Below are 15,210 nucleotides of genomic sequence, written 5' to 3'. Positions count from 1 at the left end.
CTGGGAACTGATGGCTTGAAGGGAGCAATTTGAAAATGCTGGAATATCCAAATCCAGTGTCTGGGAACACTGCCCTGAGTGGGAGCAGCAGCATGGATTGAATGGCAGCTCTTGGCAGGGAAATTTGGGAGATCAGACCCCAACCTGTGAAGTTATTTTGAGACTTAACTGGGCACTCAATATCGTTGTCAGAAATTGCCCTCTTGTAACTAAAAATAGGGATTGTTAATGGGACAAAGGCAAAATTTGGGATATTGTCTGTGACAAAGAGGATCCATCAGCAAAGGTTTCACACCCTGGAAAATCCATTTCACTTTCTCATGGGTGAGATATTTTGGAAAAGGCAGATATACCTTTGGAGTGAGTCTTTGCCATCATTGACCTGTTCCAGGGTGTGCTGGAGCCTCCTGAGTTCTTCCTGCAAGGAGAAAGAGAAAAAAATTAATTATTTTTATGGGAAGCCCTTGGAGATTTCCTCTCAGCCTCAAGACAAACCAAGCTTTGAGTCAATCCTGAAACAAAACAATCCCTCAAGTGCCACCTATGAGATTTTAAACTTAGAAATCCATGGCAATGACAAAGAAACCAATATTTTATTGGTAATCCAGCACAAGTTCGACAGGAAATATCAGAGCTACAAAAAAAATACACAGAGTAAAAGAGGGAAGTTTTCTTTCTCTTCTTGGGTATCTTTAATTCCAGAGATGCTCCTGGGAATCTTTGTTCTGCAATCAAAACCTATTCAGGCTCTTAATGAAGAGATTTCCAGCCTGCACCAGTTCCTGTTCCAGCAGTTTAGTGTGGCAGATGTTGAGCTGGGAATCCCCACATCCATGGTAATTCCCAGGAAAAATCCATCCCTGGCATTCAGCACAGAGATTTGGCTTAAGAAATGGAATTCTTCTGAGGCACAACTCAGTTCAGAGATAAGCACACAACCTTTCCTTCTCCCACATTTTCCCTCTGGCAGTTTTCCCAGCCTCCTCCAGAGCTGGGTACAGTAATTTAGAATGTGAAAACAATTTGCAGTTGACTTTATCCATAGCTCAGGGTGCCAAAAGCTGCCTGACTTCCATAAATCACTCCTGGTGTTTGACATCATTTTCCATTAACCCCGGGGTGAAGCCTGAACAGAGAACAAAAAAGCAAAAGCCAGAATTGGTTGTGATGTTTTTGACTATTCCGAATGAAACATCACTGGGCAGTGCCTCTAAAAGCTGGGATAAAAGGCAGCTCTAGAAGGGGCACAGCCAAGTTTGCATAATTGGGAAGAGGAGGAGGCAGGAAATCGATCCTAATTTCAGCTGGCCGTCATTAACCGTGGAATATCGATCGGGGCTCCTCGCAGAGGGATTTATGGGATTTACGGAGCTGCCCACGGTGCTGAGCCCATGGAGAAGGGGCGCAATGCTGCAGGTGCACCGGGGGGGACAGGGACAGCCAGGATGGTGCCACCCCCAGCTCCACCTCCTGCCCAGAGTGACCCAGCTCCAGGGAATTCCATTGGAAGGGATCCACGCTCCTGTTGGAACCCAGGATGAGTTACGGTGCCTCTCTGAGCCCAGATAAAACAAATACGTCGTGAAACTTCCTGGGCTTTTCTTTTCCCTCCTTCAGCTGGATGCAGACGTGGGATTGAGCAGCTCCAGACACGGAGACACTGAGGGAAAAAATCCAGGAAAGCTTGAGGAGCACATTCAGAGCAACCTGGAGTGTCTTTTCCTAGTCCTTAACGTGCTCATTCCATTTATCCATTAATTATTTTTCAGCCTGAGCATACCCCGTATCCTGGGGTTTGTTAATTTTATATTTTTTCATTTTTTGCTTTAATTGCATGACACACTTGAGTCTGGATTACTTTGGAGAGGAATACGAGGAGATTGGAATGCAGGCAGGGTGAATTCCAGCACGGCAGGGAGGGGAAGGCAGGGGAAATCTCACATGACTGATCCATTTCTGAATTCCCAGGGGAGGGGTTTTCCCCAGAAAAAGCAGGGAGCTCTTTTTATAGCTCCTGGGCCTGTTAATTTTAGTGACAACAACAGAGGAGTGTTTGAAAACTGAAAGGAAATCTATTAATCCAATTTTCAGCCTTTCAGCATGGGGCAATGCCTGTAATCCTCACAAAAGAGGGATGAACTAGTTTGGGAATCAGAAGGTTCCTGTAAAAAGCAACAATCCCATCTATGAAAAAATATTATTTCTACAGTATTTTCTTCCTGAGGTTTTAGGAGGAAACCTGAGAGGTCTGGGGGGTGGAGGAGGCTCAGGGGGGACCTTGTGGCTCTGCACAGCTCCTGCCAGGAGGGGACAGCCAGGTTGGGATTGGGATCTGCCACTAGGGAACAGGGACAGGAGGAGAGGGAACGGCCTCAGGCTGGGTCAGGGCAGGCTCAGGGTGGGATCAGCAGGAATTTCCCCATGGAAAGGCTGCTCAGGCCTTGGAACTGCCCAGGGAGGTTGGAGTGCCCATCCCTGGAGGTGTCCAAGGCTGTGGCACTCAGTGACCAGGTGGGGATCAGGCACTGGTTGGATCCTGGAGGCTTTTCCAGCCTCGGTGATCCCTGGATTTTGAGATGTGCACAAATCACAGCACTGGAGAGAAGAAAAGCCCCGCCAAGCTTTCCAGGTGAGTGAGCCCGGATGGGAAGGAGGAGGCTCCGGAGCTGCTGTGCAGCGACAGCTCTGCTCCCAGACCGCCAATGGCTCCCAGGAGGTGTTAATAAGGTGGTTGCTCGGCAACTGCATCCCTGTGTGGCAGCCACTCTCCACCTGGAGCAGGGAAACACCGGGAGGACTCCTCAGGAACACTGGGAGGGCTCCTCAGGAACACCGGGAGGGCTCCTCAGGAACACCGGATGGCTCCCCAGGAACATCGAATGGCTCCTCAGGAACACCGGGAGGGCTCCCCAGGAACATCGAATGGCTCCTCAGGAACACCGGATGGCTCCTCAGGAACACCGGGAGGGCTCCTCAGGAACACCGGATGGCTCCTCAGGAACACCGGATGGCTCCTCAGGAACACCGGGAGGGCTCCCCAGGAACACCGGATGGCTCCTCAGGAACACCGGATGGCTCCTCAGGAACACCGGGAGGGCTCCTCAGGAACACCGGATGGCTCCTCAGGAACACCAGATGGCTCCTCAGGAACACCGGATGGCTCCTCAGGAACACCGGATGGCTCCTCAGGAACACCGGGAGGGCTCCTCAGGAACACCGGATGGCTCCTCAGGAACACCAGATGGCTCCTCAGGAACACCAGATGGCTCCTCAGGAACACCGGATGGCTCCTCAGGAACACCGGGAGGGCTCCTCAGGAACACCGGATGGCTCCTCAGGAACACCGGGATGGCTCCTCAGGAACACCGGATGGCTCCTGAGGAACACCGTGAGGGCTCCTCAGGAACACTGGGGTGGCTCCCCAGGAACATTGGGATGGCTGCTCAGGAACATCAGGATAGGTCCTCAGGAGCATTGGGATGGCTCCTCACAAACACCAGGATGGCTCCTCAGGAACAAACATTGCAACGGCTCCTCAGGAACACTGGGATGGCTCCCCAGGAACACCAGGAACCAGGATGGTTCCTCTCAAACATTGGGATGGGTCTGCACAAACACTGGGATTGCTCCTCAGAAACACTGCGATGGCTCCTCAGGAACATTGGGATGGCTCCTCACAAACACCGGGAGGGCTCCTCAGGAACATCAGGATGGCTTCTCAAGTACGTTGGGATGGCTCCTCAGGAACATCGGCATGGCTCCACACCAACATCGGGGATGGCTCCTCCCAAACCTGAGCAGGGCCAGGAAACAGCAACAGCAACGAGCCACGAGTGCTCCTCCTCAAGTTGTGCCTCTGGTGCCCAGCAGCAGGAAAAGCCAAGGCAACTCAGCTGCAGGTGGAACTCACCTCTCCTCCTCCTCCTTCCCACCAAACCAGTCTGGAATTCCATGGCTTGAGGCTGCCCCCACTGTCCATGGGATGCGGAGATGCTGCTCATGCTGGAGGCTGGCGAGGCATGGAGCTCCAAGGAAGCCTTGGAGCACACACTGAAATTCATCCCAGTCCTGGATCTGTTTTCCCAGTCCTGGATCTATTTTCCCAACCTGGATCTGATTTTTCAGTCCTAGATCTGTTTTCTCAGCCCTATCTAACACACCTAAACCTAAGCAGGTTTCAAGTGGCAGCTGAAACAGAATGGTTTGAAGTGGGGTCTTAAACCCCATCTCATTCCATCCCCTGCCACGAGCAGGGACACTTCCACAGCCTGGGATACTCCTGCTAATCTGACACAGGGACTGGGATGCACAGGACCCTTAAAATCAACCCAGAACTAAAATAACAAGCACTTTTCCCTTGGAGGTCCCATTCCAAAGCCAAAGCAGAACCAGGGCATCATTCCTCAGTTATGCCTTTCCTACAGCTGCCTTGTGCTGTGGGAAGCACTGGGCATTGAGCACAGAGCAGGTTCTGGGTGTTTGACTGACAGAGTCCCCCAGCATCCAGCAGGGCCTTGGGATAAGGGGCATTGCAAAAAAACCTGAAATGCAAACAAAAAAAAAAGCAGCACGGGAAGCCCTGAGATGGAAACTGGTCACATTCAATCTGGGAAAGCAAAGAGCTCCACTGGGTATGAATAATTCACAAACAGCCTCAGACAAATGATCTCAGGTCTTGAAGGAAATGGGAAAACCTCTGGAGGCTGCAGCTCTTTTTATTTCTGCCTGGTTCCTGCTGAATGCTGTTTTCTCTGGGGTTATTTTTTAGTCTTTAAAAAAAAATTATATATATATGGATATCTAAACAGTTAGGCTGGATGTTCAGAAAACACAGCAGACCCCAGAGAAATCCTTTCATTTTATTTTCATCTCTGGCTGGTAAATTATTCATTAACAGGGATCACGCAATGGGGGAAAAATTAAAAATTGGCAAATTAGTTTTCATTTGTTGATGTTAATTATTTAGTGTTCTTCCCTTTTATTAGTGGAAACACAGAGGGGGATTAGTCTTGTTCTGGCACTCCGAGTTAGCTCTCCAGACAACTCCCAAATTAGCATTGCTGTGGCTACTTCTGTGGAAAATCCATGGGAATGTGACTCCAGGGCTGAGATGCTGGGGCAGAGCTGGATTTCTGAATTCCAGAGGAACTTTTGGATATTTTTCCACAGCATTTTGTAAAAAAAATAGGCTTTATTTCCAGATATCACCTCCATCGTGGCATTAATGGGGATCTCATTAATTAATCTCCCTGAGCTCAACCACAAGCTCCCAACATTCCCATCAACCTCATTCTAATAAAGAAATATCCTGATATTTCATGGGCAGTGGGAATGGAATTGTCTCTGGAGCAATTTGGTTTGGATTTTGCAGCCTCGCCGCCCTGAAGAGCAAGAGGCAGGAGAAGTTAATCACAAATTCTGGAGGCAGACTAAAACTGAGCTTTGCCTCCCAAATCTCCAGCTCTCCCTAATCCTGCTCCTCGGCTCACAGGAGCCGCCAGGAGAACTCGTTCAACACCTCAGCCAATTTTTCTTCCTTCTAATTTCAGTGCCTGCTCCATCCTGAAAGGCTGGAAAAGCTTTGATTCCTCCCAGCTTTTCTACCCAGGCAGCCACACCACTCCCAGGCTCAACTCTGATTTTTCTGAAATGCTCTCCAAATGAAACCTGACACTCATTTATATAAATATGTATAAAATAATAATGAAAAAATGTTTAAAACCCCACCGGGCTTTGTGGGAGTCACCATTACAACCAAGCAACACCTATTTCAAGTTTTTTAACAAGTTCCTGAGAGATAAAACTGCTCCTGGTGCTGCTCAGCTGAGAGCCTGAGAGCAAATAATCCCAGCTGAGCCTTTCCAGGGAAGTTCAATTCTTCAATCACAGAGCCAAAATCCCAGTTTCTGCAGCAGCAGATCCTGCTCCACTGAATTTCTGTGCTGGAAAATGTGAAGGTGACCGCAAGACCTGCAGCATCCTCAGTTAATTCAGGTGGGGCCAGCTTATAATGAACTGAATTAAAGAATATTGGCTTGATTGGGTTGTTCATTCTGCCCTCCCTGGCTGAGGTTTTTGGTGCATCCTTACAGAGGGAAGGGGCCTTTTCCCAGTGCCAGTTTCCTGCACACACACATCCCTAGGAGGATTTCAGAGACAGATCCACCAGGACAGGAAATTAAAGGTCTCAGCTCCCAGACATCACAAGATCAGATCACAAACCAAATCAAATCCCAGCGTTCACAAACAAAACCTGGGATAATGAAAGGAGGCCCTGACCACGGGAAGGGGGTGGAATTACATCAGCTTTGTTGCCCTTCCAGGACCTTCCTCCAAACTAAACCAAAATGCTGCATAACTGTTCAGAGTAAAAGAACCCCCAAAAGTGACAGAACCCCCCTTCCCTCACTGCCTGCTCTCCCTGCAGTCGCTGCCAGGAAGGAGCCTCTGCTTTGGGTTTCCAAAATCAAAACTGAATTCAAATGTCAGAAAGGGTAACGACAAGAGCCTTCCTTTGAGATGCCTCCATCCTGCCTCCATCCAAGGGACAGAAAGGACACAAACTCAATTCACCAGAGCTTTGAACTTCTCTGCAATCCAAAAGCAAGGCAGAGCCCTTGGGCTCCCCCATGGCAGCATCTCACTGATTAAATCTCTTCTTTCCCAGCTGCTTTTAGAACACCTTTCATTCTCAAAGTTCACAGGGACACCAAAGACCTTTCACATCCGAGCCTGAGAGTGAAACATCCCATTTTTTGCCAGGTTTAATGCTACAGGAATGTCAGGAACACCACGGAAACAACACACAACCGCTGCCAAGCTGCACTGGGGTCACAGGGGTGAACTTTATCAACTGAAAAGCAGCAGAAAAGGTCAAACGGGCACAAGGAGTCCATCCCTGTGGGTTCTGTGTGTGTGGAGGGGTGAGGGGGAAGCTGGAAGGAAATGTTCTCGAAATGTTACGTTGGAGCTGCTGCTTTAATGCTCTGCTTGGACCTCTGGCAGCTGCAGCATTCACAGGAGGGATCTGTCACAATCTGGCTTTAAAAAATACAAATGTTGGTGCTGGGTGTTCTCCTGCTGCCTTTGTCGGGGATTGCTGGAGCTGGTAAAGGTCAGATCACAGGAAAGGCTTTCCAGGGAGATCAGCTCTGGCTGTGGGAGGAAAGGGCAGCTGGGTGATGCTTTGTGATCTGGGTGAGCCAGGCAAAGCTCAGTGCTGGAAATGCTGCAGAGATGCTTTGGCTGCTGGGGTGTTTGGGGTATTCCTGTCATGGGAAGGAATTCCACCCCTTCCATCCCTGTGCCGGGCTCTCCGGTGGGACACGGAGCTGGGATGGGGGAATTTGAGGCACAAGGCACACCATGCCATGTAAAGCACTAAATCCACCATAAAACATGAGCCCTAAATTTAGGGATTAAGCCCAGGAGTATCAACTGGGTCTCTGATTCACTGACCACTTCCTTGTTGGAAAATGCATTTTTATAGGCAGAAGAACCAACACAAAACACCAAAGCACTAGGACTGCAGAACTGTGCCATCCCAGTCTGAGGAACTCCTGAGAGCCAAACTCTCCTGCTGGAGAATTCCAGGATGGTTTGGGTTGGAAGGGACCTTAAAGCCCATCCAATTCCACCTGGGACACCTCCTACTGTCCCAGGCTGCTCCAAGCCCTGTCCAGCCTGGCCTTGGGCACTGCCAGGGATCCAGGGGCAGCCACAGCTGCTCTGGGAATCCCATCCCAGCCCCTCTCCACCCTCCCAGCCAGGAATTCCTTCCCAAAATCCCATCTACCAGAACAGCTCCATGGAAAGAGGAAAAGCACTCCCAGCTTAGCAAATTTGGTAAGCAAAAATAAACCAGCACTGAAGTGTTTCTTCCTTCATCACACAAATAATTAGGAATACACAGGGTTGTGTGATGCTTTTTAAATAGGATCTCGTGCTGCTTGTGGGAATACAATTCCACAGCAATAGTTTATCCTGGGAAGTCAGCTCAGTGGGGTTACAGCTTGCCAAGTTGAAATGGGAACCATTTGTTTTCTGTCTGCATTGCAGCAGGAGCTGGCAGGGTTTTTATGGAGCATCCCTGACAGCCTCCAACTGTTATCTTTCCAAATTAACGCTGTGCCTATGGAGTTAATGGGAGTGCAGGCAGCGAGGGGTCTCTCCACAGCCCGGCCTCGTGCTCAGGATCCTTTGCAGGAGCAGAGAATAAAATCTGACAAAGCTTTCTGTAATTACTGCTCTGCTTCACAGGCACCCCGTGCTGCTCTCTGACAAAGGACACGGCGCCACTGCTGCTCCCCAAACCGAGGGCACAGAGTGGACACGTGGAGGGGGCTTGGAAAGCCCAGAGGTTTTAGATTTGTGAGGATGTGGAGAACCCACCTCTGCCTTTACAGAGAGTTCCACAAGTCCTTGACCCACCAACATTAATTTCTGGAGAGGGCTCTGAGAGTTTTACCTGAGCACATCCTGGGGGAACAAGGAAAGGCAATTCCTGCTCGTAAAGGGGTGGATTGGCCCAGAAATTCACCCCAGGGGTGATGTAACTCCAAGGTGCACATTCCTCCTGCCACGGGAGCCCTGGCTTTGGGAGACAAGGAGTCACACAAGTCTGCTGTGATGGAAAATAAAGAATCCCAGAATATCCTCAGCTGGAAGGGACCACGAGGATCATCCAGCCCAGCCCCTGGCCCTGCACAGACACCCCAACAATCAGTCCCACCCTGGGCATCCCTGGGAGTGCTGTCCCAACACTCCTGGAGCTCGGGCAGCTTTGGGAGTGTGCCCATTCCCTGGGCAGTGCCCAGCACCCTCTGGGGGAAGAACCTTTCCCTGATTTCCAACACTAGAGAGGTAGCAAATCCTGCATCCTTTAACCTCCCCAATTCCTATTTATTACAGAAATATTCCATGTTGGATGGCTCCAGGACTTATCCTGCGTCCCAGAATTTCCAGGCCACATCTCCTCTCTCAGCCTCACCCTTTCCCTGCTGATCCCTGCCCACCTCCAGCTCTGGATGTGCCACCCTTCCCTTGGGCTCCTCCTTTCCCTCCTAACCTGCATTTTATCCCTCCTGGATAACAAGGAATTCTTCCAGCTCCAAAGCAGCTTTAAACAAGTATTTTACCCCTCCTATATTAATCTGGCTCCTACAGAACAGCAGCTTTGCCACTGGACTGGAGCAGGAGAATCAGGAGAATCCATTTTCCAGGAGCAGCTTGGTTTTATTCCATCAGCTCTCCCTTCCCAATGATGCCTTGTCCCTTGCCTTGCCCTGACAGATTTTTGCATGCAGAACTTTTTCCAGATGGCAGATTCGGTGCAGACAGCAATTTGCATAATTTAAATCTGCTTCCTGGCATAAATTATAGCACAACACAGCGCAGGCTTTGATTTCCAGCTCCTCACAGCCAGGGCTGGGCAGTGCCCAGGAATTGCAGGTGACTCTGGAAAACCCTGGCTCAGCCATGGCCCGGGGAAGAGCTGAAATCAGAAATATTTCCTCATGGAAATGATAATTCGCAGGGGAATGTGCTCCAAAGAGCAGCATTCCAGTGAACTCCAGGAGCTCAGTGGCTGCTCTGGAGTGAGAAGGTCAAGGAGAGCTCCTGGTGACAAAATTGGATATTCCCACAAGGACAAACACAACTTTGGGGGTGTTCCAGGAAGGCTGAGACAAATCCATGGTCAGTGAATTTCTTTCCTGGCTTTCCAGTCCCCAGAAGCTGGGCTGAGAGCTGGAGTCACCTCTTTGGGATTCACAGCACACACCCTGATCCCAAACGTGTGGGGTCACTTGGGATGCAACGCCTCCCAACTGGGGCCTTCTGCCAAAAATGAATTATTCACCTTCCAGAGGCTCCAGTTTATACCGAACACAAATTTCTGTCTGAAAATACACCCAGGAACAACTGAGGGATGGAAGCACTGGGAGCAGAAATGTGCTGGCAAACACGGAATGCAAACAGATCCCTCTTCCAGAGAGCCCCACAAGAGAAGCCTGAATCCCAAAACAATCCCACTAAAACACACACATTGCCCAGACCCTGCCTTGCTGCCTTCACTTTGGTGGCACAGTGGAGCCATTCCCAGCCTTGGCACGTGCACTGCACTGAGGCTGGCCAGGACTGAGCATTCCTTTGTCCATTTGGCACCGGGACAGACACAATGGGCCCAAACCCTACAGTCTGCAGCCATCTGGGACGCTGAAAACAGCAATAAACTCAAAAAGGGCTGTTTTGATCTGTTAGCACCCCGAGCAAGCCAATGTCTTGGAACATTTGTGTGACTTATGTCTCAATTAATGCATTTTCATTTCTGCCCCAAGTGTTTGCGGCCTCGTCTCCCCGTTAGAGGAGCATTAATTCTGCCACTCCCTGAGTCCTGAGTTTGGGCTCCCTGAGCCCCATTTCCACTGTCAGAACTCGCGTTTAGAATTATCAGATGCTAAATTCCTTAATTCCTTAATTCCATTATTTGTGGGGTGTGGCAGGCCCCACAAGGCTGAGGCCACTTCATCCCCAGGCAGGGAGCCCCTCCATCCCTTCATGAAGTCACCCTGAAATTCCACACAATCAAGGCCATATTTTCAGTTAAAATTTGCCTTGGAATATTCACAGGCTGCTCCCAATGCAATTCCTTCCCCCAGCCCTGTGTGGATGTGTTTGCTCTGTCCTGATGGTGAATTCCCATCAACTTTCTGCCAGGGAAAAATCCCAGAGGCTCCTCAGTGAGGATCACATCCATCACCCTCAGGCCTCTGCTGCACTTTTAATTACAACACTCAGGATCCTTCCTTCAAATCCTAAGCCTGAGGAGAAAGGAGCTTTTAATTTGCCCAACATCCATGAAATTCCCTGCTCCAGTGACACCCATGTGCTGCTGTTTCCTGGACTAAGGGAGAGATTTCCTCTCTTTCCCTTTTTCCATGGAAGATGAGTTTGCCCAAAGTCACAATCACTTTAAAATCAGTTGCAATTTGTGCCCACACTGAATCGTAAGGATCATTTTCCATCAGCAACTGTGCTTGTAAATGGAAAATTCAGGTTTGTTTTGCCTGGGATATATTGCAGTTTGAACACTGGTTTGGTTTAATTATACCCAATTTGGGTCTTTATTTCTAGGTGTGGTCAGATCCCATTTCCAGCAGAACTTTGGGATGAGGAATTGGACACAAATCAGCTGCTGAAGTCTGGCCTAAAACAATCCTGAGAGGGGCTTACACAGACACCTTCCCCCATTTAGGCTGAGCCTAAACCCCACCGGCATTCCCAGACTCCTTTGGCATCTCTCCCTTTGCGAGTGGACATTTTCCATCAGGAATCCAATCAATGACCACACAGCCACATCACTGTCGATGGAAAATTCCCTTCAGGCACTGCTGGCCCCATCGGATTCCTCAGGGGGACAAGGAAAGGATGGCATAAAAGCTTGGGATGTTTTGTGGAGAGGGAAAACAAAACAGGAGATGAGCTTAAATCACCCTGAATTTCAGGCACCTGGAAAAATGGAACACTCCACACTTCTTATTCAGCTATCAGCATGTAAAAACCACTTTAAATACCTGATAATTGAAGGAATTTAAAGGATTATCAGGAAATTAATTAATAAAAGACCCTCTCTGTGTCTTTCTGAAAGCAGCTGCTCCACATTGTTTTAAATGGCACCAAGTTGAACATTCTCCAACTGCTTTTTAATAAATGTAAATAATATTCCAAAGCAGGGACAAAATGCCAGCAGTTGAGGGGTGGCTGAGCCATCCATGGCATGTAAATTAATTCCCTGCCTGGATATCAGGATGTGGATGTGCAGCCTTCAGGAATTAAATGAGCCCAACTTGCACAGCTTGTAAAGAGCTTCCCAGAGCTCCCAAAAATCCCTTTTATTATTTACGTGGGAAAAGCAGAGGAGCAGCAAGGGGGAAGAGTTGCAGGTGACACCAGGAGTCAGTGCAACCTGACAGAAAATGCTGAATTTTGGTGAAATTGAGGGCAAATAAATTAATCATGAACAAGGGAAATGCAAAAAACACTGGAGGATGCAATTGGATTTACACACAAAAGGAATGGCAGCATTCCTGCAGCTGCGAGAGCAGATCCAGCTTCCTTCAGCAGGAATCATGGAATTATTAAAGCTGGAAAAGGCCTCAAGGGTATTCCTAAACCCAACAGAACTGCCTGGAAATCATCTCCCATTCCTAAGGGATGGGAGCTCCTCTCTACCTTGTTCCCAACAGCTCAGCCTGGATCATCCAGGGGGATCACTGGCCCAGTTCAGGGTCAGAGGGGTTCTCAAATTCCCACTTTTCCACAGTTTCCCTGTTTCCACTCTGGGACCAGCTCTGCTTCCACTCCCTTGACATCCCTTTCGATGAGGGATTGTCCCAGTTCAATCTCCAGGTCTCCCAGAGAAAGAGGAGAGCTGAGAATTCCTTTTCCTCATGGATATTTTCCCAGCTCTGTTTTTTTCTCAAAACCACTCTTCAGACCCTTCAAAGGCTCTGACCTTGCTAAATGGGAATGTCCCCACAGCAAGGTCCTGCTTAAAACCTGGGATGAGCAGAGCTGCCCAAACTCCAGCTAAACCCTGGACTGAGATCCTTGTTTCAGGAGACACTTCCATGTTTTCTCAGGGTGATTTTACTCTCTGTATTTACACTCTGTATTTACACCCTGTAGTTACTCATCCAACCTGTTGTAGAGGAGTGAGTTGGAACTCAGGTCTCAGCCCCTGTTCTCAGGGGACAGCACAGAAATCTGGGACAACACCTGGAGGTGTCTCACCCCTCCTGCCCACCTGAACCCAGGATGCTGCAATCAGGATTTCCAGCTGTAGAAAATACGGAATATTGGCTTTGCTGTGTTTTCCCAGCTGCAATCAGGGCACTGAGAGCCACAGGACACCTGAGACAGGAAAATTTCCCCTTCAGAGAGCTCATCCCAACCAGTTTGTCATTCATCCCTGTGTTTTCTTTGGCTTCCAGGGAAATTGCTGGAAGTACAAACATTCCCTGGCATTTGATCTCTTCCCTGTATTTCAGGTCTGTACGAGCTTTTGCACACAAAGCCAGGCTTTGGCCCCTGGGCACACAAAGAGTCTCCCTGGTTTTATTGGGATTCCAGGAATCCCCAAACTGCCACAGCAGGAACCTGCAGGAGCCTCGTGACAGAAGATCCAAGTTTTAAGAGATTTAAAGCAGGGAAAGGACTCCAATTCTGTCTGTACCTTGGAATACTTAGAGAAAGAAGGGAACAAAAATATTGGACACAATTCCAGAGGTTAGACAGTGCTGCACTGGGAACATGAAGCAAATCCCAGCACCTACAGCTCAGGGAAATTCTTATGGATTTAATTTATTTATAAGACCCCTCCAGAGCTTCTCCAGCCTTTTGGGAAGCTGAAAAACTTGAACCAGCAAAGGGAATCCAATTCAGCTCCAGGTAAGTGAGATATTCCTAATGAAGCCTTTTTGTCCCTGTGCAATTTAACAAATGAGTTTCCAGTGTCTGACAAGTTGTCTGGGAAAACAGAGAAGCTTGGATTAATTCCAGCTTGGGAGAAATGAGAATTCAATGTCTGCTGATTTCCAGCCACCCACTCTGGAGCTTGGAGCCGTGGAGGATCCATCAATCCCAGCATGTTCAGCCTCCTCCTCCCATGAGGAATGGGATGTGCAGGGTGGATCCTCACCTGAGGGTCGGCTCCCTGCCCTTGGAATCCCTGAGGAACCACCCCCAGCTCCCTGCCTTGCCTCCCAGGGTCTCTCCCTGCTTTATTTCCACCCGCTGGTGTTTATATCACTCCCATCCATCACATCCCGATGGACAGCCTTGGAATGAGGTTGGGGAAAGCCTCGTGGGATGTCTGAACCCTGGGAATGAGGTTGGGGAAAGCCTCGTGGGATGTCTGTGCCCAGTGCAGAGGGGATGGAGTTTGGGATGGCAGGAACCACCCTGTGGAAGCTGCTCCTGGTGGAATCTCTGCTCCAATGTGCTGGGAAGATCCTGGGTGCCCAGCCCAGCCAGCCCTGCTACAACTACTCTGGCAAAACCCCACAATGTCCGGCAGTGGGGAATTATCCCGGTGCTCTGCCCACCGCCCGGATTGGTCCTGCAGCATTCCCGGGATGACTTCACCGGGATCCAGCCCCGAGCCGGCAGCGCCGGGAGCTTTTCCGTGTCGACAAACAGCGGGACTCTTGGCTCCAGGAGCCCTGCATGGATCCGCCGGCTGCTCCGGCGCTTGGAGCTGAAATCCCTGCGGAATGCCGAGGCTCAGAGCCGCGGCTGTTGCCCCCGGGAAGCACAGCCACGTTTTTTCCCCCAGTAATTGCACAGCCAAAAGAAAAAAGGCCGTGAAATCCAGGGAAATTCTGCCACAGCAGCCCTGGGAATCCCTGAGGATCCTCAGGCATCTTTTCCAAGCGCTGTTTGGAATTGTTATCACCCGGAGACGATTCCCTCCTTCCCGAGCACGGAACCCTTAAAGCCTTAAATTCCCGTAATAAACTTACAGCACGTCAGGAATCGCATCGCGTTCTCTCCAGCCGCCTTCTCCCGCGGCATAAGTGCCGCCGGATCCCAGATTCCTTAAGGAAATGTGCCTGCGCATCCCTGGCGATGTCACATCCATGTCCCGCTGGGCACCCCGCACCCCGCCATCCCTTCCCTGAATATTCCCGAGGGAGCTGCTCCATCCCGGAGCTGCCCGAGCTGCACCGCAGGGAGCTCGGGCCGTTTCCTGGGGAATTCCGTCCCTTACCAGCCGCATGCTGAAGTTTCCCAGGAAAAGGAGGCAGGAACGCGGCTCCTCCCGGCGCTGCCTCCCGTGGAATAGCAGGAGACGGGCGCTGCGCACCTCGGAGTTGAGCTCGCTCTAAAGGCACCAGAAAAACCTCAAAGAGAGGGGGGGAAAAGATGGGAAGAGCCAGAGCGGGAGCGAGCAGCCCACAGGCAGCGAGATGAGAAACTTCTGGCACGGCTCCAGCGCAGGGATGGATCCGCTGTCATTCCCAGCCGCAGCCAAGGGAATGGGGGCAACTTGGATTTACGGGCGGCTTCGGAGCCGCTCCGATCGCTGCAAGGAGCGTTTTGTAGCGGATCAGCGGCGCTGGGCCCGAAAGGGAATGGCGAGGTGCGTGTGTGCAGCACACAGAAATACATCAATCCGACATTCTACTTTAGCTAGTCTATTTTCTATAT

At 50.1% G+C, this 15,210-nt stretch overlaps 1 protein-coding gene across 1 annotated transcript in view; it reads right to left on the bottom strand.

Moving 5' to 3' along the window:
- Positions 1-14,818, bottom strand: part of LOC137479694 (schwannomin-interacting protein 1) — a 99,354-nt gene extending 84,536 nt beyond the window's left edge. The window contains exons 1-2 of the mRNA XM_068200175.1: positions 14,771-14,818; positions 354-418 (exon numbers count right to left, since the gene is read on the bottom strand). Coding sequence (XP_068056276.1) covers positions 354-418; positions 14,771-14,779 — 74 coding nt within the window. The 5' untranslated portion in view covers positions 14,780-14,818. The remainder of the gene's footprint in view (positions 1-353; positions 419-14,770) is intronic.
- Between the last annotated feature and the right edge of the window lie 392 nt (positions 14,819-15,210).

The sequence above is a fragment of the Anomalospiza imberbis genome, chromosome 10, assembly GCF_031753505.1.
Source record: "Anomalospiza imberbis isolate Cuckoo-Finch-1a 21T00152 chromosome 10, ASM3175350v1, whole genome shotgun sequence".
In the NCBI taxonomy this organism is placed as follows: Eukaryota; Metazoa; Chordata; class Aves; order Passeriformes; family Viduidae; genus Anomalospiza; species Anomalospiza imberbis.
The sequence above is the reverse complement of the archived record's forward strand: the minus strand, read 5'-3'. Positions and strand labels throughout refer to the sequence as shown.